Source organism: Capricornis sumatraensis, chromosome 12, assembly GCF_032405125.1.
Source record: "Capricornis sumatraensis isolate serow.1 chromosome 12, serow.2, whole genome shotgun sequence".
Classification (NCBI taxonomy): Eukaryota; Metazoa; Chordata; class Mammalia; order Artiodactyla; family Bovidae; genus Capricornis; species Capricornis sumatraensis.
The window spans coordinates 90387471-90413868 of record NC_091080.1 but is presented as its reverse complement, the minus strand read 5'-3'; the positions used below and the strand labels follow the sequence as shown (position 1 = coordinate 90413868).

The following is a 26398-nucleotide window of genomic DNA, read 5'->3' as shown; positions in this document are numbered from 1 at the left end:
CTGCCAGCTTGAAACTTAAAAACAGAAGAGGCTCTTGCTGCTCCGTGCCCTGAACAGCCCTGTCCATAGGCAGGGCTTTTGTCTTGGAGGTCTACACTTTGCATTTTAGTCATTAACCAAAGTCGGCCTTTGAAGCCGTGATTGGGTTCCAGGCAGAGTGGCATCGGCAAGTTAGGTCAGGCCAGAAAGGAAATTTTTGCTTTTTCTGCCTCCTGTTTGGCGTCTTAGAAAAGTCTCAGCATTTCTTTAGGAAAGTCTGAACTCTTAAGAGGCTGAGAAAACTGAAAGCTGCAACCCCCCAGGGTGATGACTTGCTGGAGCGGGGCATCTGGGGGCCGTCCTCAGAAAAACAGCGTGGTGACTTTCTAGACAAACGCATCCCGTGTCTGAAGATCTTCACTAAATCGAAATTATTCTGTTTTAGACCCACCTCGTGGATTTTGCTCCTAATTCTCAGAGAGCCACCTCGACGGTGTGCGGCGACGGCTTTCTGACGCATGTTGCCTGTTTCTCTGGCCACTGCGCTGTAGCTTTCGCTACTTCAACACACGTGAGAGAGGCCCAGAGACCTGCCCTCCGCAGGGCCTGCTACTCTACCTTCCTCTACAGTGCAGTTCAGAAATCATGTCAAAAGACCCAGTGCGTTTGCCCAGGTTCATCTAGGAGAAGGGGCACCCCCTCATTTACAAGCTGGTCACATCCCAGCACCTTGCATTCTGCATCTGACAATGAGCCCTAATGGTCCATTCAGCGAAAGTATTTGCTTGTTAGCGGGGAACAGAGCATGATAAATGTCCAGCAAGCTTGCGGCCTCCTTCAGCCTTTCAGACGCAGGCTGGTGCATATTTATGGCAGGCAAGTGACAAAAGGAGCCGCTGAATTGCCCTGGCCTCCAGCTTTCTATGAGGAACAGGGTTAAAGTGATTAAAGAAATGATGCAGGCAAGTCCTGCCACTTGTTTACGAACCAGCATCCAACCCACAGCTTCGAGTCCTACCTTTGAGAACCCCTTGCAGGAGCGTTAGGGATCAGGACGTTTGGATCCGGTGGCCCCATGGAAAGAGAAGGTGATCCCTTATGAACTGTTCTGCACATGCGCTAAATGCCAGGTGCGCCAATTTCTGTGGCTTCCGTGGAGAAGCGGCAGGGGGTCTTTATTCCCCTTTTCGTGTATAAATATCAAATGTGTAATTCTAGTCCAGGGCATTTTGTGGCTGGTGAGTGCAGCCGTGCTGGTTTCAAAGAAAACACCATAGTAGGAGAAAGTGCCATGAAAGGCAAACAGGTTGTTTCTGCCCTTAGTAATTCCCCCAACAAAATATGAAGACCAAATTGGCAGTAGTGAAGTGTTCATAGTTCGCTCTTTCCATTCTGGAGAGCACGGGTAGGTGAATGTTCTAACTGCTTGGTGCTGGGCAGGCATTCAGAAGACCGTGAATGAACCATTCTCTGAAAACTTCATCTTCTTGGTGTTTTCTGTATGAAACTCGAAAAGCATCCAGATTTTTCTTCTCAGTTTACGTTTGGTGGCACCCAGTTTTAATTACAGTCCTTGGATCCTTCTACAAGTATTAATGTGCATGCGTGCTAAATCGCTTCAGTCGTGTCTGACTCTTTGCGACCCCTTGGACTGTAGCCTGCCAGGCTCGTCTGTCCATGGGATTCTCCAGGTAGGAATCCTGGAGTGGGTGGCCATGACCTCCTCTGGGTGATCTTCCTGACCCAGGAATCAAACCCGTGTCTCCTGCATTGGTAGGTAGGTTCCTTACTACTGGCACCACCTGGGGAGCCCACAGGTATTCATAGGTGCTAGTTAAGTCTCTCTTGCTTCTGAGACAGAACTCTTTGCTTTTCACGTACTGAGTACTCCTGCATTCCACCAGAGTGGTGATGGGTGCTACCCACCCAACCCTGCACACCTCAGTAGCTCTGAGCTGCAGAGCTAATGTCTGAGATGGCCCTTCTAGCATCTCTGCAGCATCTCCTGTACCAGCTGATGAACCTGAGGGCCAGCGTGGTGCTCTCACCTGAGGAAGCACTTCTGGATCTCAGTCCTTGCTTTTTCTACCTGTTAAACTGGCTCACTGTGGCCTGAAACTTTTGTCCTGAATAGGAACTGTCTGATGAGTGAGTGGGGCCAGGCTGCGTACATTCGAGGCCAGCTCAGAGTGCCTCTACCTGCAGAAGTTAGAAGAGGTCAGTTTTCACTTAGATCTGTTGCTGTTGTTTTGTCACTCAGTCGTGTCCAACTCTTTTTTGACCCCATGAACTGTAGCCCCCCAGGCTCCTCTGTCCATGGGATTTCCCAGGCAAGAACACTGAAGTGGGTTGCCATTATCTTGCTCCAGGGGATCTTCCCAACCCAGGGAATGAACCTGTGTCTCCTGCATTGGCAGGCGAATTCTTTACCGATGAGCCACTATTCGCTTACCAGAACTATATTTGGGGTATGTTTTTTTTGCAATAAACAGTGTATTTTCATCTCTGTTCTTTTATATTCAGTACAAATATATGCATAGTCAGTGTTAGGAATATCATCTAATGTGTAATGCCCTTCTCTTATGTTAAATACATGACCTTTAAACAATAAGTATTTTAATCTTGCAGACTCCAATCAGCAGAAAATAAATGTCTAATTGTATGGGGGAAATAATTAAAAATAAGATTGACCTTCTCTATGATTGCATATTGTGTTTTTTTTTTAAATTAATTTTTATTGGAGTATTGTTCCCTGGGTTGGGAAGATCCCCTGGAGAAAGAAATGGCAATCCACTCCAGTATTCTTGCCTAGAGAATCCCATGGACAGAGGAGCCTGGTGCGCTACAGTCCACGGGGTCACAAAGGGTCGGACGCGACCAACTGACGCTTTCACTCCGCATTCGTAGTTGGCTTTAGTGTTGGGTACAGCAAAGTGAACCAACTGTCTGTGTGCATATACGCCCTTGTTACTGGATTTCCTTCCCACTTAGGTCACTGCGGAGCATCGAGTAGAATTCCCTGTACTGCACAGTAGGCTCTTGGGGTACGTTTTTGATAAAAACAGGCTCTCCTAAGCCCTGCACCCCACTTTGTCTATGGGAAAATGGATCTTCCTGAGAAATGGACTGTCCTTAAGGGTCACCGTTTCCCCTGAAATGACTGCTCTCTCTTGATGGCGTAGATCAAACACAGTTTCTTTAAATCTTGGCCCTGTAATCCCACAGCACTCGAGTTAAATACCCAGGGCATAGAAAGAACATGATACACGGCACTGTTATGATTCATATGCAAGTCTTAATCCCCCACCACCCAGCCTATCCCTAAAAGGCAGGGAGCAGAATTCTTTCATGTCATCCATCTCTACCAGCAAGCATTGACATCCAATAAGTATTAGTTGGAAGAGCAGTCACAACCCAGAGGTCTGTTTCTGGCTGCCCCTGTTAACAAATCACCTGATCCTGGGGCGCTCCCTCCAGCCCAGTGGCTCTAGAACCATCACAATCACCTGGAGGGCTTGTTAAAACAGGCTGGCCGCCCGCCCCCAGAGTTCCGGATTCCTGAGGGCTGCTTGGGACTTGAAATTCACATTTCTAACAAGCTCTCAGCTGATGCCACACCTTAAGAATGGCTGCCCTCTTTCCAACTTTTTTTTTTGGAAAATGGCTCAAGATTAGATCACCATCCTCTGAAAGGCTGATAAGGATCGCTGAAGAAAGCCCTGGATCGCTGAAGAAATCGGAGGCCCTTGTCTCCCAGCTCTTGGCCTCTGTTTTTGCCTGGTTGATCACTGATGGTAGATAATTCATTGACTTGTTGGATGAGCATTAGTGAACAGTGAGGTCTGTTAATGCTGGGCTCTGAGAATACAGAAAAGAGCAGTCTCTACCCTCAAGAGACTTAAACCCTAAGGGAGTAAGGCTGTCCCACGGGGAAGGCAAACAAGGCCAGTGCTGTGTGGCTGGGGTGGCCACGGGCACAGAGCAAGAAAGGAATTGGCGTTCCTCCCACGGGAGGGGAAACTGAGTCAAGAGAGACAACAGTATCGCTAGGCAAAATCCCAGGAGATCTCTGAAACAGAACCACAGTCAGCAAATCAAAGGAACACATTTCAGCTAAGGGTGGCCACTGTCTACACCATATGTCTTTAATAATCTGCCTCATTTCCTAGGTCTCAGTGGAGCTTGGAGACAGATTCCCACAAGTGAACAAACACCCTGCGGGACAGCTAACCCAGCGATTCTAGCCCTTTTACTCTCAGGAGAACTAGCAGTACGTATTGGTTTTCAGAAGGTCTGTGCTGATAATGGAAAGTTCAGGTGATTCAATTTAGCAAAGTGAGCCAGGCCAGGGCTATTTTAGTTTGCTTAAGAGGACGGGCCTTGGAATCTGGCTGTAGGAGCCCACTGCCAGGTTAGTCATTTTTTTGCTGTGTAGCTTTGGGAGCAAGACCCCCTGCGTTTCTCACTTATCCCATTTCTAAAGTGGGGGACAGTAATCTAACAGGATTGAAGAAGAAGTGTGCTAGAACTGTGGTCAGGATTGAAGACTCTAGCTCTGGACTTGGCACAATGAACCGATACCGAACTGTCGGCTCCTGCTGTTGAAAGTTAATTGAGCATCTACTGTATGCCCGGCTGTCTGGTTCAGTTTGCCTTCTACATACAGATGTCAAGTAAATAAAAAGAAAATGTTGATTAGGACGTGGCGCCTGCACCTTTAAAGTCCCTGTTTAGCTGCCTGTCTTCCGCTTATCTCACACACTTTGCTGCTACGTGAAGCACCTGTTTAGTTCCCTTCTGCTACCAAATTGGATGCTCTCTCCCCTGCTTCCTGCCCTGGTGCTGTGTTGTAACATTTATAACCCTGAATCGACTCGGCTTCTCCACCAGGGCTGGGGACGAGCTGGATCCTGGGTGAACCCCCTTTATGGGCAGGGCACGGGAAGCCACTGGGTTGTTGAATGCATCCTTGAAGACAGCTGGGTAGCCTTTCAGCATTAACGTGCCATGCTGTTGCTTATTTAGCAACCTCCTCACCTGGCGGGCACAGTCTGTTTCACTGAATGACAGTTGCCTGCAGCACATGCTAGGGGCCAGTGACTGTTCTAACTGCCCCGCAAATACTGACTCGTTCAGACTTAATAATGACCACCTGAGAGAGGAACTGTTATGACCCCCATGACAGCAATGGGGAAACCAAGGTGGAGACTGGTTCCTCATCTTGCCTCAAGTCATGCAGCTCATAGGTGCTACAGTCTGTGTCTGAACCTGAGTGTTCTGACTCCAGGATCCTTCCTCTAAATTCTCCAGCTCTCTTTCTCAGGCTGCTGCATGGATTGGTTAGAAATCACATAACCCAGTGAAGCTTACGTGTGCTCAAAGCAGTACCCACAAGGTGGGTTGAAAGAAGGTTTGGGGTATCACTCTTTGCCTGTCCATCTTGATTTATAGACTTTCCTGTGATGGACATGTGATTCTAAATGGATCCTTTAAATCTTTGATAACAAGGTTTTACCCAATGGAAGCTAGACAGTTACAAAAGTCCATCATATTAATAATGCATTTATTGAGTATTACTCCTCTGACTATTAACATTTTCCTTTTAAAAATGGGAGCATTTGATCGTCTCTCTGCTGGGAGAAGACAAGGTCAGGTTTGCGTGGAGAGTTCCGTGGGGTTCGGTGCTGCACGCGTGTCAAGCTAAGGAGATAGGATGACATCTTTTTTAGAGTCTAGTCACAATTAAATGCCATTTTATTTTGGATTTTGGGATCTGAGCCAGCTTCCATCTTGTCAGAGCTGAGAAGACTCAAATCAAGTCCAGGCCTGTTTCTACAGCAAACTGGGCTTCTGGCTTCCTGCCTGTGGATTCATTCAGTGTAGCCCATCTGGCTTTCGATGTCCGGCGAGTTTGGAGCAGTTTGTTTCAGGAAGCGAGGCGGGGAGGATCAGTGGGCCTGGGATGCTCTTGACTCCCGAGCAGATCCTCCCCAACCCCGTTGCATCCCCTCAGGGCTCAGGGTCTGCTCACCTGCAGCCCTGGCGTGGGCTGGGGGGCTTGGTGAGGGGCTCTCACACCTCCAGCCCTCACTCCTGCCCGAGTTCAGGGCCTCCTCTCATCTCATCATGGTCCAGTTCCTTCCCCTCCTGGAGTTCAGCAGCAGCCTGGGTGACTCAGGGTGGTGAACTCCCTTGTGTTTGTTTTTCGGTCCGGCTCATCCCAGGCTGCTGGCGGCGACTGAGCAGGAAATATATGGTCCACAAAGTTATGGTGGCGCGCCATCCACATTTTTCTCCCTAATGTACACACCTTGGGGTGATCTGCAAGGGAATCCGTCACCCAGTCTGGTTTTCCTCCTTTCTGATGATTATGGTGCAGACGTGACTTCAGGAACTGCTTGCTTCCTCTTCCTGTCTTCTGCCCCTGCTCCCTGGGTTGTGGCCCATCCCGGGAGGTGCAGGGGATTGGTCAGCATCACCCGCCCACAGCAGACCCGTCCCTGACCCTCTCTGGAGTGAGGAAGGACGAAGTGTCCAGAAGGCAACCGTGTAGGTGGCTGCGAAGGGCTGGCATGCAGCCTTCTAAATTGTGTTGGTAGCTGATGCTTGCCTGGCAAGAGGATTCTCTGCTTATGGCAAGAGAGCCCGGGAATCTCACCTCTTTCTTAAACCTTACTTCTGAAAATGCTCTTTCTACAATTACACAGACACTCACTGAGCCCTTATTCAACGTGGGGCAAACTGGGGTGGGGGCCCCGGGGTCCAGGGGTGAACAGTCCTGGGGTCACACTCCAGCCTGGAGAATGGGCGTCCCACCCCCATGGCGTGTGCTTTCTTTCAAGGCTGTTTTCCTCACGAAAGGGGAGAGGTTTCTTTCACCCATAAAACGTGGCTGGATGGTCTCTCTCAATAGGCACAATTGTTTGAAGTTAAAAAAAAAACGTGTGTTGATGGAAATGAAAGGGATGCTCAAGGGCCCTCGATGGTGTTGCTGCGCTGAGATCTCAGGTCCATCTCCTTAAGATGCCAGCCTGTTTCTGGACAGTGTCCTTCTGCTTTTGCCTCCTGTGGTGTTCCTACTCAGGTAGCTGAGCACAGGGGGTCTGTACTTCTATCTGAAACAGCAGAGACCCGGCTGGAAATGCCCTTCAAATGGCTTTCTGCAGGAAAGCTGGTTTTCTGGGGTTTCTTCCTGGTCCCTCAGCTGTGAATAGAGAGAGTCCCACCTTCCTTTATAGACTCTTGCTAAAAGCATGCTTTGGAGCAAGACCGCACAGGTGCAGACAGATTATGCTTGGGAAAGGAGCTTGCTTGCACCGGCTCCCGCCTGCCCTGCTTACGAAATTCCTGTTTCAATAATGGGGCCGCGTGGTCGGGCCAGCCTGACAGAGGTTGGCCTGGGTGATTCACCCCCCCCATCCGCTTTCCCAGGCACATCCCAGCATTTCCAGCCCTCCCGGTCTCACCCCCCAATCCCCAACCCTTTTGCCCCAGCTAGCTACAAAATTCAAGGCATGATTTTTTTGGGAAAGTTTTGAGGGAGGAGATGTTTGGGGCACTTCCATAAATAAAGACCTTGATTTTTGTGTGTGTGTTTTGAGCCCAGTGGTTGATTTTTGTTTTAATTCCATGCTGGAGATTAGCCTCTGTGAGCCTAGAAAAAGGAGACCATGACCTCTGCCCCTCCCACTCTTAAATTCTAACTTAACCAACAAAGATATATCTAGTCCAACCTCGGCTCATTAAAGGCGAGCCTTCTGTGAATTGGAGGGTTTTGTTATGGAGAAAATTACGGTAGGGATCAAAAAACTAAATACCTACTTGTGTTATTTTCCTGAAAGAAAATGTAAAGCTTGAGCATCATCTCTCTGAGCACTGGAGACTGAAATTCACTTTCAGCCACCAGTGTTTTGAGCGTTATATCACAAATAACAAACAAGATTAACATCAAAGGGAGTCAGTTTTCGCCCCATTGTGCAGCCTTGGAGGCTGTGAAATTTGATATTATTTTGGCTTATACGGTAATTGTAGAATGACAGAGGGAAATGGATTAAGTTGAAATGAAAGGATACACCGCCCTGCACACACACACTGCTGAATGCAGGTTGAGGTCGTTGGGCCAAGAATGGGGGCCCGGAGTTGTGTCCTTGCAGATCAGGATTTTATAAATAAAACTTTGCTTCAGTCACCGCCGTCTACAGTTCTTTCAAGTCCCTGCGTAGATGAGGAGTCCGCCTCCCCTTGGAGAGTTGCAGAACGGGATCGGGCACCTGTGCTCACCGCCATGTGAGTTTCAGTGCTTCTCATCTTTCCTTTCCTTGAAAAGATGCTGCCTGTCCTCGGTGTGAAGTTTGAGATGTACTCTCCACCCCCACCCCCTGCCCACCCCCCACCAGCTCTTGGATTAAGGCCGCTGTAATGGTCCAGATTGTAGAGCCAGTTTTTATACACCTTTTCTTTTCCTTGAATAAATCAGTTTCATGTTGCAGATGATATTTGTTTCTAGAAAAGTGTGAAAGAAGGGACACCTGTGAAAACAGACAGTTGTCCCAGCACCCGTACACACTGGAATCAAAAGCTGCAAATGCCAATTAAAGCCTCCAGTGACTACCTTATTTCTTAGAGCTTTCAAGCCACTGAGAAGACAGTGAGTGGTGCGTTTACGTGAAGTTTTAAGGTAATTACTTGTTCCTCCAAGGTGGGCTCTGGTAACCTAATTCTGTATCAGCCTGACACCCTATAGCGACACCCCATATCTCTCTGGTTTCAGAGTAAGTGTGAGACACTTGTTCTGATATTGGAGTGCAAAAGGGGGCAGTAAAGTGCTGTCCACAAAAACAGCACAATGGTTTCCCCGAGTATTTCTTATGGTCGATATTGCCTAAGTCTTTCTTGGGCCCTGCTTGTATTCATTTATGACAAGCTTTTCTGTTTGGGGCATTTGGAGTTGATCATATTAAGCCACAGCAGCAATCTAGCATTAAACGGAAGTAAGGCAAGCCTGAAAATCCTGCCTGTTTATGAAATGTGCCATCAAATTCACAAACTCATGAGTTTAAGTCATTCTGGGGGGAGGAGGGATCTATGTTCCCAAGTGCACTGAGCGTCTCTGGAAGGAGTCTCGAGCTGCTGCATTAATGCTGGTTTAGCTCCTCCTCTGCAAAGCCCCAGGTGCATGGGGAGGCCACAGGGTTAAGGGTTTGGGCTCATCGCTAGCACCGAGCACGTCTTTGCAGGAGGGAGTTAGGAAGGTGTGCCATGGCGAACAAGGCGGTAGCGGGCTTGTCCTGATTCGGAATTTCAGAGGCAGCGATTTACACACCAGCTGCTCTTCTTCCTGCAGCCTCTGACATTTAATTACAAATAAAAGCATTTTCTGGGAAAAATGCATGTTTTCCAAAACATGGTAAACTCAGAGTGTACTTAATACAGAACTCTGGCTTGTGAATGAGCCTATTCTGTGGTATGATTTGGGGTGTGCCAACTGCTAGGGTAATAAAAACTTGTTCCTAAAGCTGGGACTCAAGCGTGCCTGAAATGTTAGCCAACTCCCAGATCTGTGCAGTTGAATGATTAAGCAGAAACTGTATCCCATAGTTTTCATCTGTTTGAATAAACTACTTGTATGTGACTACATACGGCTTTTGTAGACTCAAGAACTGCTTCATTAAATAGACCGCAGTTCAGAGAAGATAAGTTTTAGTTGCGTTCTCAGGAAATGCATCCCCCAAAAGTGTAAAAGTCTACAGGCCTTGAAAATCTTGTTTTAAACTGGAGTCATGAAAGACTGCTCCAGAATGCAGTAGTTTGTTCTTGAAACTGGACCTTGACACATAATGTTCTAATCAAATTACAAAAGCATTTGATGTTTATCGCAGAGAATTCTGAAAAAACGCAGAAAGCTGACAGTCACCCCAAGTCCACCATCCACTACCTCAAAGCAGCCTCAGATAAAGGCCCTGTGTTTGGCCGTCGGTGTCTGTGTTTTCTGTCTGGTCAGCAAAATGAGCAGAGCAACATGCTCTGTGTATGCGTGTGTGTGTGTGTTTTCACCTGAACTTCGCCATTTACTTAAATAATCATAAGCTCTAATGATGTAATGTTTTCCAAATCTTTTTATTTTGTGTTGAGGCATACTCCAATTAACAATTAACACCGTTGTGATAGTGTTAGGTGAACAGTGAAGGGACTGACCCATACATATGTTAAATACATGTATCCATTCTCCCCCAACCTCCCCTCCCACCCAGGCTGCCACATGACACGGAGCAGAGTTCCCGGTGCTCCACAGTAGGGCCTTGTTGGCTGTCCGTTTTGAATATGGCCGTGTGCACATGAGCATCTAATGATGTAATTCTGAAGCGAAAGGAAAAATAAAATCAGTCATACACGTGGGCTTCCCAGGTGGCTCAGGCGGTGAAGGATCTACCCACACTGCAGGAGACCTGGGTTGGAGCCCTGGGCTGGGAAAATCCCCTGGAGGAGGGCATGGCAACCTATCCAGTATTCTTGGCCTGGAGAGTTCCATGCACAGAGGAGCCTGAAGGGCTACAGTCCACGGGGTCATGAAGAGTTGGACACGACCGAGTGACTAACAGACACGTGTGGCAAAGTCGGGTCTCTTCACTCAGACGCGGAAACTGCTTGGGCTTGGCATTTTGTTCCAGAGGTAGGAGAGGGTCGCCTGCCGGTCACTTTCCCCTAGTTACACCCCTAGGGCGGGGTTTGCATGGGCCCCGCTATATGAGCGACGTGCTCCTGTTCTCAGTCGGATGATACCTGCCACAAGTATGCGGAAATATCAGATACCCAGAGAGATGCTGAAATTGTGTGTGTACAACGGTACCCAGAGAGGACCCCGGGTCGGAGCTGACACCCTTTAAAACAAGAAGCTCGGTGGTCATGCCTGTCTGGAGGGCGTTTGCCTGACCTGGTTATTTGTTTAGACCCAGAAGCTGGTCATTCTTGCCTACATCCTTTCATTCCCCTCTCTTCTGCTCTGGGTCAGCGGGGTGTTTTTGTGTTTGGCAGCAGCGTATCAATTTGCCCTTATTACTGTGGTAGTTCGATGTGTTCTCCAGTCCTCTGCCTCGATGTGCTGTTGCCTTCAGGAGAGCAAGGGCTCCTTATTTCAAGTATTTTCAGACTCTTTGAGCATCAAGGGGGCCACAGTGATTTGGCTGTCCTTCTAGGTTCAACCTACGTATTTTTGGCAACCTCAAAGAAAAGTGTGAGAAGTCCTTGCACGTTTGTCCTGAGGGGCATATGTTATGATGGGGGCATAATGGAGGAGTGGGAAGGGGAGAAGAGAGAAGCAAGGAAAACGGGGTGTCCGTGAGGGGGTGGGGAGGATAACTGTGGGCCCGTAACCAGCCAGCCCCGGGCACCTCAGCTCCTGGCTCCTGTGGGCCTCGCTGTTCCGTCGGGCCTGGTTCGGATGTCAGGCAGGCAACCATTGCCCCATGTGATGTACCCTGTGAAACCTGGGAGTGTGATGCCAGCTGACAGAAGGGTCCAGACTGGAGACGGTAACGTGTGAAACTCCGATCTGTCGTGACCCCTAAACTCCTAAGTGGCAAGTTGAGGCTTTAAATGCATTATGTCAGGTTTTTAAACAAGGATGGGATCCTAGTGTGGATTAAAACATTAAGGAAATTTGTGTCACCAGGGAACTATATTCAATATCCTATGACAAACCTTATGGAAAAAATATGAAAAAGAATGTGTTGTGTTTGTATCACTGCATTCCTGTGCTGCGCAGCAGGAATCGTTGCTGTTTAGATGTCTGTCTGACTCTTCGCAGCCCCATGGATTGTAGCCTGTCATGGGCTGCTCCAGGCAAGAACACTGCAGTCAGTTGCCATTCCCTTCTCTAGGGGAATCTTCCCAACACAGGGGTCAAACTTGTGTTTCCTGCACTGCGGGTGGAGTCTTTACCCCTGAGCCACCCGGGAAGGAGGGCGCAGCAGAAATCAACACACGCTAATCAGCTCTACTCCCATAAAATAAATTTTTAAAAAATGTTGTGTCACATAATGGTTGCATTATTTTAAAAGTTTCCACAGTGATGAATATGGAGTTGAAATATCTAATTGAGATTACTAGAGATCTAATTTAGATTATTAAACATTTAAGTCTAATTTAGGTTATTAGATTGATTCAGAGTATTCCCCGTGGAAGTGTTAAGAGTCTAGTTTGGTGAATAACTTTTAAAAACTTGGATTCAGGTTGATAGGTAATCAGAAGATAAAAACAGGTCCTACTAGTAAAGCATTTCATATCAGGGACTTTCCAGGCGGTCCAGTGGTTAAGATTGTGCTTCCACAGCAGCGGGGCTCGATCCCTGGTTGGGGAGCTAGGACCCCACAAGTTGTGTGGTGCGACCAAAATAATCATCATCATAAATTTCAGGCAGGGAAACTTCAGAAACCCTACTCAGAGTTTCCATTTTATTCCACATTATACTGTCCCTGGGTTTGGCTCAGAGTCATCATATCTTATTGTCTTGCTTGGGAATGATTCACTGGGAAAAACTGAAAAACCATAGGAGTTCCCTGTTTCTGCTCGGCTCACCCCACTCCTGTGCCTTCCCACGGAAGCCCTCCAGGGAGAGACCCAGAACCACAGCTCCAACACTCTGGGCAGCTGTCCTGACCGCGAGCTCCCCCGATGGGTAGGAAGACAGGCCTCCCCCTCCCAGGAGGGTAGCAGGGTGACTTGGTCTGACTCTGAGCCCCTGGCCCCGAAGGGGATCTGACCCACTGTGTTTGCTCTCCTATGTAGGTTATAAGACAGTGTGAGCCTTCTTTGTTCTTTGTTTTCAATCAAAAGCCAGTAGATATTCTTGACGAAGACCTCTAACCACTTTTTTTTTTTTCCCTTTTTGGATGTGGTTGAACAACAACAACCTCAGCCCTGTGGCATGGGTTACAAACGTGGGGATTTTCCCCTGGGCTTCTTTGGCTACAGAAATGGACATGATCTCATCACACAGAAGGAAATCCGCGCTTGATATTCACTCGGTAGGGTCACTAGGCTTCCCTGGCAGCTTGGTGGTAATGAATCCGCCGACCAATGCAGGAGATGAGGGTTCGATCCCTGAGTAGGGAAGATTCCTAGGTCAGGAAGATCCCCAGAGAAGGAAAAGGCAGCTCAGTCCAGTATTCCTGTCTGGGAAGTCCCATGGACAGAGGAGCCTGGCAGGCTGCAGTCCATGGGGTCGTGAAAGAGTCAGACACGACTTAGCGACTAAACAACAGGCAGAGTCAGTGTAGTAATTTAAAATTAGCCAGTTGTCCCCACCCTAATTATTCTTAAAAAAAAAAAAAATTTCCCAAGTCAACAATAAGACAATTGTCTTACTGACTATTACCAAATGTTCAGGGCACAGATGTGCTGTGCAATCTGACTTGTTAACATTTCTGAGCAATCTTGAGGTGATAAAATGCAAATATAAGTGACCTGGCTTCAAAAATACACCTCTGTGGTCACTGCCTTGGCCTTAACCTATGGGACACATTGTTTTCCATTCGGAAATGATACTATCAGGACATCCACCCCGTTTTCTTCCCACCTGCATTCTGTGATTCTCACGAGCTGTCCAGATCGCTCTATAACATTACATTGGAAACACAAGTTGCACGTCTGGTCCGTTTTTCCCTCACCCTTTGGTCCTTGGCTCCCTGGACATGGCTTGAGATGGACACGAAGATGGATCCGTCAGTCTGCTATGGACCCTGGTCTCTGATGCCTGGGCAGAGGCATGCACGTGGATTGACTTTGTTTCTCTTGGTTTGCCTTTAACTACGTGGCTTTTCTATGAAAAGCTCAATTGAGAGAAAGCTGCATTTCCCCAAACCTGATTTACGCTTTAAGGCAGTGCAGCCGGAGCTGAGAGGTGTGCAGGGCAGGTGGGGGTGGGGGGAGCTTTTCCTGTCGCGTCTCGCGTGCGGCACGCGTGTCCTCATCTGGTTTGCATGTCAGGTCCGTGTGCGGGGACTGAATGGAGACCGTGGTGGAGGGTGCTGTGATTGGTGCTCACTTACCGAAGAGTCAGTGCTCAAAAGCAGCCTCGCTTCTGGGGGTGGCGCACGGCTTTGCGTTGTAACCAGGAAAGGGTTGCAGAAAACTGCCGATATCCATGACTCTGGGGAGGACGAATCCAGAACTCCACCTGCAGTGCCCCTGACTGTCCAGAGACGCATCCTGCTGGGGTGGTTCTGCTCGGTTCTCAGCATCACCACCCTCCCACCCACCTCCCCCAGCCCCATCCCAACTCCAGCTCATCCTTTCTTCAGAAGCCCTTCCGTGCCTGCGATCTGCAGCTAGTTCGTGGCACTAGCTGTGACTCGAATTCACTGTGTGTGCCTTAGCTGCCTCCGGTCCTTTAAGCATCTGCCGGGTGTCAGCACTTGGACGTTCTGTGTTCAGTCAGCCATGCCTGGGAGCTGCCTGCCCTCAGGAAGCCAGACTGTAAAGTCCTGACATCCGGGTCCTCCTTCCCTGTCATCGTAGCATCTCTGATGGGGACGCAGCTGCCTCGGTTGTTACCCTCACTTGACTCTGCTTGCTCCACGTTGCCTTAGAGACAGTGAAGGTGCTTGGATAGACCTGAGGGGTATCCTGCCTGCTTAGTAAGGAAGCCAGAGACGGGTACAGTTTGTGATCCCTTACGTGTGGAATCTGAAAAACAAACTGGTGATTGTAACCAAAAAGAAAAGTTCACAGATATGGAGGACAAACCAGTGGTTATTAATTGGGGGAGGGGGGGTGGGCAGAGGAGGGTGGGGGGGGGCAGAGAATTAAGAGCGACAAGCAACTGTGTGTAAAATAAGCTCCAGGGGTCTATTGTGCAGCACAGGGACTGTAATCAATATTCCATAATAATTGTCAATGGAGTAGAACCATACACGTTTTGAATCACAATGTAGTGCCCCGGAAGTAATATAATATTATAAATCCACTATATCTCAATTAAAGAAAAAAACCAACAACCGTGAAGTCTCCTGGGAGGCAAAGGAATTTCTGGGCTCTATGCACTTAGTGGTAACATGTGCAAGAAATTCAGCCCAAATCATTTGTCCACTGAGAAACCATAATCTCATCAATTAAAGAAACGAGTGTGCTAATTGCTGGTATATCTATTACTATATACCTGTATAGGTTTAAAAAAAATCAACCTCTAAAGTGCTCAAGTGTCGGGTCCTGTTGTATGGATTTAAAAAGGCATAAATTTTTTTAGGAATCCTTGAAACCACTTTTCAGAGTGAAGGAGCAAATCCTTGCCTGACTTTTTGCCACAATGCCTTCTGAAAAGTGAACTGATGCTTTTGCAAGCATTAGGAATAGTGGGTTTCATCAGGATTTACTTTTTGTGAGTGCATCCCATACGCTTATTGCAATTGAGATTCCTCCCTCTCAAAAAGCATCCCCTGGGTTACCTCCTCCCCAGACATGGCGCCCCTGTCATTGACCGTTTCAGCTTTTTGTGTGATCAGTACTTTTCTTCCCAGGTTTTGGTAGTGGTGAACAACCAGCTTGCCAGTGCAGGAGACGTAAGAGATGAGGGTTCGATCCCTGGGTCAGGAAGATCCCCTGGAGAAGGAAAAGGCAACCCACTCCAGTATTCTTGCCCAGAGAATCCCATGGACAGAGGAGCCTGGCGGGCTACATGGGATCACAAAGAGTCGGACGCCACTGAAGCGACTCAGCCAATATAATCAGTGCCCTCTGAGAATCTGGTCTGAAACATGCAGATGCTTGTAGCTAGGCCAGTCCATATGTCCTCTGTCCTTGACTTCACCCCATCGGCTTCAGCAGAAACTGGAACTTGGATTTGGTGAGTGAAGAGAGAGTCACGAGGAGGTGCTCACGGGGGCGGAGAGGGAACCACCAGCAAGTCTTCGGTTACACAGGAAAAAATCATCTTCGTGAGGGAAACAGGATCTGCGTAGCATCTTGAATGAAGGAAGAGCATGGTGAGCCAAACCCGAGACGTAGGCGTGGTGTGGGAGAGCGCAGAGATGTGCAGAGATGATACACGGCTTTCGGGTGGGGATGGGCCCGACGTCTTAAAGGGACTGAATGGATGGGCAAGAGCATGGGTCCGTCTGTCTCGGGGTCCTGAGGTCCGGAGCCTGGTGGTCCAGGGTGAAGGTCGCTCAGCGTGGAGGTCAGAGCTGAAAGGAGGCAGGTCCAGGCATCCAGGCTACAGATTTCACTCCAGCTAACACAGGTGCCCACGCTGTGCCGGCTGCTCTCCGAGCAGGTTTAGGGAAGAAGGTGTTTGGAGAGGGGTGGGAAACCCCAGGCAGGAGTCCCCCCTTGGTTCTCAGATGCAGTGAAGATTTCCTAAGAAGGTCCAGGGATAAGACATGAGAAAAATGATGTGTCGGGAAGGTGAGCGGCGTTAACACTCACTGTATCTCATCTATATGGACCGTCAGTCTCCTTGCCCCGCCTCCCAACCACGGCAGAATCACTTAGAAAAGACTAAAATAGCCTCAAACACTCAGATTCTGCCCTTCAGTCTGTCCACAAGGAGCCAGAGCCGGGTTTTAGCCACAGAAAAGATGGAGACCACTGACCCTTGGGATGGAGAGAGAGCATCAGAGGCCCGCGGTCCCCTGGAGTCCAGTTTTCCCAGCAGCTCTCCAGAAAACTGCAGAAATGGCCCAGAGGTTCCCCGAGAGGCTCCACAGAGGTGATCTATATTTGTCAACAGTTCTAGAGAATTCTTCAAGGGTGCACAGCATGGTTGTCTGAGACTTGTCATTTATTCTGAGTTCCGCTTCAAGGAAAGATTTTAGTCAGGTGGTTCTCATCCACTGTTCTTTCCTAAGTTAAGAAAAGTGTCATATATCTCTGCTTTAGGAATCTCAGTTAAGACAATATAAGAAAGAAAGGGGGCCACCCTCTCTTTGGGATTGTAGAAAGGCACATTCCAGGGAAAAGTGACAAGCCATTGTGTGCAACTTGCTTTTTTTTTTTCCTGCCACAAAGAATATTGGTTTTTCACATAAATCTGCTATCTAGTTTTTGTTATGTTCTGTGATGCTTTATAATCAACCTCATGCACGTTTCAGAAAAATTCATACCGCTCATTAGCACACATCATCACCTGTTCTTTCAGTATCGATTTGAAATTGGGGACGCCCCATCCCTCCTGGTTTCTCCCTCTCTTTCTTTCTCTGTCTTTCTCTCTCTCTCAGTGAACTATGATCCATTCATGATCATGGCTGATGGCCTTCCCTGGTTCAGTAAACGTTGGATCAGACATGACGCTTTGTTCTCAGACTTTAATACTTGAATGAGCCTGCAGGCTTGGTTTCCTCGGAAGGAACGAGATGGGTTTCTAAGTGTGTTTTCAATGTTAGCACTTGTAGAATGATGTTCACTGAGAAGTTCTTGTTTTGGGTTCTCAGAGGAGCTCCCTGATAGGAAAGATCTTTCAGCAGCAGAGCTGGGAAGAAAGAACGGGGAGGAGGGAGGCTGTCAGCGGTAAGCATCGTGGGGATAGTGTATCAGGAGTTTGGGTTCTAAAGATCTGCACCTAAGAATTAATTGAAGCAAATATATCTCAAGGGAGGGGGAAAATGGTTTGTGGGGCCAGGACAGTAGATGCTGTCCTCCTGAGCTGGGGACTTTTCATCTTGCAGCTGAATCAATACTCCAACTAATTATTTCTGGTTGACTTTTTATGGGTTTGTAAGACGTTTCTTTTGTTCAGGGTAATAAAGGAGCCATTGTTGGATCAGTGACTGACTAATTATGATAAGTAATTTGAAACATTCTCGATGAAACTTGTCTGTTAATTAGCATCAACAGCAAATGGAAACTAACAGGACAACAAAGTCTTACTGCATCCACCATTCCCTGGAATTGATTCTGTGGCATGCCCAAGAAATGGAGGCTGCCGATGGTTAAAAAATAACAAACAGGTGGGAAGGTCTGAGTCACCATCAAGGAAAAGGCATTGTGAAGTTACACAAAGGAGCACTGAAATATTACAAGTGAGGGGGTGGGAAAGGACTGTCGGCAGGGTGACTTGATCCTGCTGGGTAAAGATAGGAGTGTGGTTTCTTTCTGTTTCTTTCTTTTTTTTTTTTCTTTAAAGCTTAGTTCCTAAATACATGCATCCCGTGCTGATCTGAACTCAGGGAGTTGTCGTTCAGTCGCTCAGTGGTGTCCCACTCTCTGTGCACGCCAGGCCTCCCTGTCCCTCACCATCTCCCCGAGTTCACTCAAACTCACGTCCATTGAGCCAGTGATGACATCCAACCAACTCATCCTCTGTCGGCCCCTTCTCCTTCTGCCCTCATTCTTTCCCAGCAACAGGGTCTTTTCCAATGAGTCTGCTCTCCACATCAGGTGGCCTAAGTATTGGAGCTTCAGCATCAGTCCTTTCAATGATATTCAGGGTTGATTTCCTTTAGGATGGACTGGTTGGATCTCCTTGCAGTCCAAAGGACTCTCAAGAACCTTCTCCAGCACCACAGTTTGAAAGCATCAATTCTTCGGCACTCAGCCTTCTTTGCGGTCCAGCTCTCACATCCATACATGACTGCTGGAAAAGCTATAGCCTTGACTATACAGACTTTTGTCGGCAAAGTGAACTCAGATACTGTTGATCAATAAAAGTGTGGAACTATGAAATTGCAGTTTGGAATTCTTGATGTTGTCTGACTATATTGTCACTATCATTAACACGGTTAATTTTTTTTAAAATAAACTCAATGGTACCTTTTCTTTTATGCTTTTAGATTTCTACCTGGACAAGGACTGGTACTATACCCACAGATAGGAGACAAATTGGATATTATTTGCCCCAAGGTGGACTCTAAAACTGTTGGCCAGTATGAATATTATAAAGTTTATATGGTGGACAAAGACCAAGCAGACAGATGCACTATTAAGAAGGAAAATACCCCTCTTCTCAACTGTGCCAGACCAGATCAAGATGTAAAGTTCACTATCAAGTTCCAAGAATTCAGCCCTAACCTCTGGGGTCTAGAATTTCAGAAGAACAGAGATTATTACATTATATGTAAGTATAATTCTATTCACTTATTTTATGGAAATTAGGATAAGCTAAATAGGTTTGTATCCATTTTTGTTTCCTTAAAATTATTACTGTGGCAAATAATTTGGTGGGAATCTTTGCTGAAAATTGTCCATTTTTTTTTAAAAGAAGCCTTAATTGAATGAAGGACCCTGTATTAGTAATACTCATTAATATAAATACCTAAAGAGAAAGAGCCTCCTAGAATTTTTGTAGCATTGAAATAACTGGATATATTTGAATATGCTCAGCATCTCTACTGACAAAACCATTTTTAAGAAACATTGGTGAGATTTTGATAGGTGAATCTTGTGTGATGACTTTATCTTCATCCATCCATCCATCCATCCATCCCTCCATTCATTTAGTATTTACTCTGTGCCAGAAACTGTGCATCAGTGCTAGGGGGTTCAGCAGTGAGCAAGATGGTAAAATGGTACCCATTCCTCAGGGAGCGTGTAGGTCAAAGGATGGGAGTTGCAGGCAACCACTGTCGTACACAGGCAGGCTGAAACCAGATTTGGAAAAATAAGAATAAAGTTAGGTTGGTTTGATGAATTTCTTTTTTTTCTCCCCATATAATTAATTTGACACATCCTGTGTACCTTTTGGGTTCTATCTGAGCTACTGCTGTTCACTCCTGAGGCTGTGAAATCCAGTGAAGCAGGCTGCATCTACTAGGTACAGGAGTTAGGGTTGTTCCAGGCCCAGGGTATGTCAGAGCCCAGTCTGGGTGCCTAGGACAGCTGTTCACATCAGCGCAGCACAGTCCTTTTCCTTGGTTTCTTTGGGAGTCTCCACTCATCATGGTGGGCTCCAGTTTGTCAGGGGCACTGAGCTGCTGTCTGCTGGGAGACCGTCCCTGGGGGATCAGACTGAAACTCTCTTGGCTGCTTTTGAGAAACTGTAAAATCAACAATTCATTGACTATGTATTAAGTACTCAATATTGTTTTCTGTTTTTTTTATTACAGTCATTAGTAATTAAAACAAAGGCGGTCATAACCATCTAATCCTTGTCCTTTGCTGTGAACCTGAAATGCCACAGCGACAGAAAGCCTATTTTTAAACCAGCATGATGCACAGAGAGTGGCTTAGGGAGAATAAGTAACAAAGAAAAAGGGAAAGTGGTGAATTACAGATTTAAAAGCAGAGTGCTCATACAATGAAAGGAAAAGTGTTTTTGAGGGATGGGACAAGCAGATGGGGTGGTAATATGTATGAAATAAGAGGGAAATCTTTGAAAATATAAAATAGTCATTAGGTAAAATAAATGGAAATCTTAAGCTTTCAGAAGTCCAACAGTGTCTTTTAAAAAAAAAAGACTTTTTAAAATAAGATTTCTTGTTGTTGTTTAGTCACTAAGTCATGTCTGACTCTTTTGCAACCCCATGAACTATAGCTCTCCAGGCTCCTCTGTCCATGGAATTTCCCAGGCAGGACTACTGGAGTGGGTTGCCGCTTCTTTCTCCCAGGGAGCTACTGCAGGCGGATTCTTTACCTCTGAGCCACCAGGGAAGCCTGACAATGCTAGTAGGCACCTTCTAGCTGGATGCAAAGATTTGGAGTTAAACTCAGGTACTATACATTGTCGGGCTACACCTTCTGGAGAAGGCAATGGCATCCCACTCCAGTACTCTTGCCTGGAAAATCCCATGGATGGAGGAGCCTGGAAGGCTGCAGTCCATGGGGTCCCTGAGGGTTGGACACAACTGAGCAACTTCACTTTCACGCATTGGAGAAGGCAGTGGCAACCCATTCCAGTGTTCTTGCCTGGAGAATCCCAGGGACAGCGGAGCCTGGTGGGCTGCCATCTATGGGGTCGCACAGAGTCAGACACGACTGAAGCAACTTAGCAGCAGCAGCAGTAGCAGCAGCTAGAGTATTAGTCCAGTCAGCATCATTACTGTATCCTGGTTTCCTTCCACGGGTAGGAAGAAGAGAAGTGACACTTGGGAGCAGTTGTTTATAACCCCCAGAGAACAGTCCAAGTTGCCAGTAGACTGAATTGGAATTGGTGTTGGGTCATTCCCTAGGTGAACTGATGCCAGGAGCCCTGAGACCTGGGTTCTAGTCCTGCTGCCTAAGCTTAATGAGAAACTTACTTTATTTCTTTGAAGTTTGATGTCTTCTGTAGGAAACGGCCTTTATTATTATTATTGTTCTTATTCTGGCTAATGGTGGAAGTCTCCAGTTCCAAACCATTTATGGTTGGATGTGTACATCTGGTCTAGCGTCTCTTGTCAGGGTGGCTCTTCTCCAATTGAATGGACAGGATCCACTGTAAACTCTTTAAAGACACTGATTTGTAGGATTAACAGGTTTGTAATACAGGCATCACATTTTTTTTTAAGTTTTAGAAGTCAATATTAACTTTTGATTGGGAATGTATTTTTAAACCTACCAAGTATCCGCTGAGTTCCCCTAAGAAAGGACGTGACAGGTGTTCATCCTAATCTGTTTTCTCCTAGATGATTATTTGCTTTGGTTTGGGGCAAAATGATATATCCGGGTTTTCCTCACATTGGGAACTGACTTTTTCAGGTGACCTGGGTCAGTCATTAACCTTGGGTTTAATTTGCATAATAAAATCTCCTAATCTTAAATCTTCCAAAAGTGAGGATATTGCAGCCGTTTGGTCTGGGTTTTATTACATTCTGATTCTTAATTGCCTCAAAGACAAACATTTTATATAAGCTACAGGTCTATTGTTTTAAATCATGTCTTTACATTTTTTTAAAAAGTTTATAAAATAATTATCTGTTCTGAAGTGACCCCTTGTCAAAGGAAGCCCAGTCTCAGAAAAACACTCCAGTGAATACTAGGCAAGCATTCCTAACTGTGTCCTCAGCCTTATTTGTGTCAAATTTATGCTTGGTTTCCAATTTCTTTTTAGAAGTGATAACCCAGAAGGATTTGCTTGCTTCCAAATATCAAATTGGGAGTCATTGTCACTGATTTCTTTGGAATCGTTTAATAACTCACTTGCATTATCTCTGGGGCCTCCCTGGTGACTCAGATGGTAAAGAGTCTGCCTACAGTGCAGAAAACTGGGATTCCATCCCTGGGTCGGGAAGATCCCCTGAAAAAGGGAATGGCAACCCACTCCAGTGTTCTTGCCTGGGAAATCCCATGGACAGAGGAGCCTGGTGGGCCACAGTCCATGGGGTCGGAAAGAGCTGGACTCAGCTGAACAACTAACACTTTCATTTTGTAGTCTCTCTGCCTTCCACAGCAGAGATTCAGCTTTTGTTAACCGGGATATTTCTAGACCTAAGCACAGTATGGGCTGCATAGTTGGTGCTTAAGAGTTATTTATTTATGTATTTGTTTTTATTTTTTATCAATAGTTATTCATGAAAAGAGAAGAATAAATAAATGGCTGAAGGATTTGAAAAGTTAAAAAAACAAGGGGGAGAATTAATAATTCAGAGCTGAATGAATCAGCAGTTTTGGTGTGGAGGCCTTTTGCGGTATTAACCCTCACGAAGGTCCCTTGGGTTGGTCAGCCAGCCACAGCGTAAAATCTTGCAAAATACCTGCAAAGAGGTTTTCATCACACTACCAAAAACCTGTGAGTCAGAGATGGTGACAATGAATGCCCTTGTGTGGATAATTTCTAAGTGAACCATGCCCACAGCCCAGATGTTAGGAAGAACGCCGCCCGCTCCGGGCACCTCCCAATTTACCCTTGTGTGGTTGGTACGTTCTTTTACCGCAAATCCATAGCCAAGATGTGGATTTGTGGAACAGTTTAAAAGACATCATTTCTAACGATTGTTTGATTGATTAAATGCTGTTCTGTAACTCCACCCTGCTGCGTTCACAGTGGTCCTTCGGAAAGCCACCCCTCGGGAAAGTCTTCCTTGAGAAACGCTGAATGAATTTGAATGAGTCACCATTTCATAGGCCCATCATGGGTTTCATTCTCCAAAGCAAATTTTTTTAAAATGTTATCAGAGCATATAAAATTGGAAAGCTCCTCAGTCAGCTTTGCTATTTTTTAGGCATAAGCTCCACTTCTGAGCAAAATTGCAAAATAAATTAAAATGTTTGCACACAAATATAAAGAAACACCATTCTTAAAGAATCAAAACAGAACAGCAGATCCCATTCCTGTAGTTTCGTGGACTGTTTTCTTTTTCCTGTTTGTTTTTCCTGTTGGTTTTTGGTTTCCTTATTTCTGGGTGTAAGTGTAGCAAGTGGCACTAATTATACTGAATAGAGACTTCCCTGGTGGTCCAGTGGTTAGATTTCATGCTGTCAGTGGAGGGGGTGCAGGTTCGATCCCTGGTCAGGGAACTAAGATCCCACCTGCTTAGTGGTGTGGCCAAAAGATTAAAAATATATATACAGAAATGAAAAATAAAATATGCTGAATGTACTATAAGCCCTTTCCCTAGCAAAATCATTATGGGAGGTTTCAGATGTCCTTCTACACATAGATTTATTTTAGAATATATGTGTGGTCTCTGCAGTTGATTATGGGCTTTAGTTGATGAGTTATTTACATGATAAAGGTGGCAAAAGCTGTATTTCCCTCACGAAACATCATCACGTTCAAGAGCATGGCAGTATGAGCCTGTCACTTATGCGACTTTGGGGCAGGGATTTATGTCTGATACCTGGCATAGAATTGCCTTGCGTATAAACTCAAGAATTAAATGCATTTTTATTTTTAACTTAGAACTGCTGGCTTCATAGACTGGCGTGCGGCAGTCCATGGGGTCGCAAAGAGTTGGACACGACTGAGCGACTGAACTGAACTGATTGGCTGCATCATAGAATGCTCATCGACTCTTTGCAACCTCGTGGACTGTAGTCCTCCAGGCTCCTCCGCCTATGGGATTCTCCAGACAAGGATACTGGAGCGGGTTGCCATTTCCTTCTCCTGGGGGATCCTCCCGATCCAGGGATTGAACCTGCATCTCCTGCCTTGGCAGGTGGGTTTTTGACCACTGAGCCATCTGGGAAAACCCAGCTGGGAGCTTGGAGTCAGGCATAGCTGGGTTCTCGAATGCCCTTCAACAAGGAACTGAACCAGTCCCTGCCTCAGGCCCCTGTCTGTCAGCTGGGGATGATGTGCCTTGAAGTGGGGCACTGTATGTGGAGTGCTTACCATGGCAGCCGGAGCAAGCACAGCTGGGGGTCTCTTTGGAGAGAGGCAGAGGGTGGAGGGATGCAAGAGGCAAGAGATTAAAGGCAAGCCTGTGCGCTCCTGCGAGCTGGCAGGCGGGGAGGATGTGCTCCAAAAGTGCCATTTATTTGAAAAACCATCCACAAAATGAAACTCCGGAGACTTTACAAGTTTCAGTGATGCTGCGTAACTTAATTATAAGACCTTCCCTTTTTTTTGTCTTCTTGGAGTATTATAAAAGTTCTTTTGTCCTTGGGCTTTCCTTACTGAGAAACATGCATTTATGGATCTTTTTGTTGGAGGAATTGCCCAAGCTTGTTAGCAGATCCTCTGTAAGACCCAAAAGAGACAGACTGGGCGGAGTCTTCTACACGTATAATCATCTCCCACTTAGCATCTCACCAGCCTTGCCAGGTCCGTTTCTCTATTCCCTGTTACACAAAGGAGATGCTGTGTTTTTATTGGTCATTTCCACAGCATCCCAACGTGGTATCCATGTTCTTCTAGAGAAAATGTAGGCATCTCGGTTGCCTCGTCACTGAGATGAACTGAGACCATACTTCCTTTCACTGGTCTGACCATGAGAAGCATCATTTCTGTTATTTTTAGCGTAACATAAAATCCTTTTATGACCGTGTTGGAAGCGCTCTTCAGAGTACATCAGTAAGACTCCTTGTTCAATTTAATATGAATAAAGCTTAAATTCTTTATAATTTCAGGAATAAAATCTCAACTTCTGCTCCACTGGAACTTGTGCTGGGAAATGCCTGGTTTGCAGGTCTGCTGGAGTCATGGCCACTGGGGTATTTATCCCGTATCTCTTGGGGTTTAGGAGGATTAGGCTATTGTAGGTTGAGACTCTGTTCATGTTCAATGGCGTCACCTAGGCGGTAGTGACAGCTTATCTTATTTAAAGCTAGACAGAGATTGTCCTCTGAGCACCATTCCTTTTTCCCAGAATAACCTATGAAAGGACAAGATGACTCTGGTCCTTAAAGCAATGGGGAGAGACTAAAAGCCTCTCACGTGAAATAAGAGTACATGAGGCGTGAAGGCAATTCCTTGGAAAAAAAGAATTATTTAGGAATTGCTCAGAATAAAACTGCCATTACTGTTTCATAAATTACATCTTAATTTCCCTAGCACCTGTATTTATAGCTTTTGCAAAGTTTACTTAGACTTGTAAATAATTGAACAGTCCTGGAGACTTTGTGGAAGCATGAGGACGCGTTTCTTTCTTAATAGCCTTTAAATATTTATCATGAAAATCAAAATTTAAAGCAAAATAAAGTACTTCAAGAAATAGCCAGGAAGCATTAGACAGACATGAAAAGATTACTTGGCAAGAACTTATTTATATCATTCTTAAGAGTCCTGGGTGTGTTCCTGGCAGATTGAAACCTCAGGCTCTGGGTGTTTGATCACTCACAAGAAAGTGTTATGGCCTCACATACTCTGTGTCACTGTGCAGTCTCAAAACACAGGTGACAGAGGCATTTTTATCACCATGAGAAAATAGAAACTTAGGACGTGTGAGTAGGTTAGTACAGTTCACACAGGCATGGGGTGTCAGGGGCAAAACTGAGACCAAGGTTTGCAGACCCTTAGCCCAGCATCATTAGATGCTGCCGGTGCTCCTTGGGGTTGTCAGGCACATACCTGTGCACAGGTGGAGAGCAAAGACAGTCTACAGCCAGAGCACTCTACATACTGGGACACACATGTCACATACATGGTGGCAGCAGAGACAGCATATATTCATACAGAGTGCAGGCATGGATACCCAGGTGCCCACGAATGGCTACTCACCACGGATACCCAGAGACCTCTGCTTGGATCAGACGTGTTGGACCAGAGGTGCTGGCCTGTGTTGTGTAAATGTATAACTACCCTCAGGCTTCCCTGGTGGCTCCGATGGTAAAGAATCTGCCTGCAGTGCAGGAGACCCGGGTTCCATCCCTGCGTTGGGAAGATCCTTGGAGAAGGGAATGGCCTTCTCCATATTTTCGCCTGGAGAATCCCCATGGACAGAGGAGCCTGGCGGCTACAGTCCATGAAGTCCCTAAGAGTCATACACAACTGAGTGACTAAGTGTGATCACAGTGATGGCTAACTGCAATCACACGCCCTGAAATTGCCCTGCGAAAATGCTATAGAGCAGTAGGAAAGTAGAAAGGGCCATTGGTTAACAGTGGTTGTAGTGGCAATTTATCAGATCTTCCG

The 26398-nt window shown here is 46.4% G+C and overlaps 1 protein-coding gene across 3 annotated transcripts in view; it reads left to right on the top strand.

Annotated features, from left to right (window-relative positions):
• The window catches only part of EFNB2 (ephrin B2), a 49237-nt gene that overhangs the window by 6181 nt on the left and 16658 nt on the right, over positions 1–26398 (top strand). For all 3 annotated transcript variants that reach the window (XM_068984216.1, XM_068984217.1, XM_068984215.1), the window contains exon 2: positions 18741–19024. In XM_068984216.1, coding sequence (XP_068840317.1) covers positions 18741–19024 — 284 coding nt within the window. The remainder of the gene's footprint in view (positions 1–18740; positions 19025–26398) is intronic.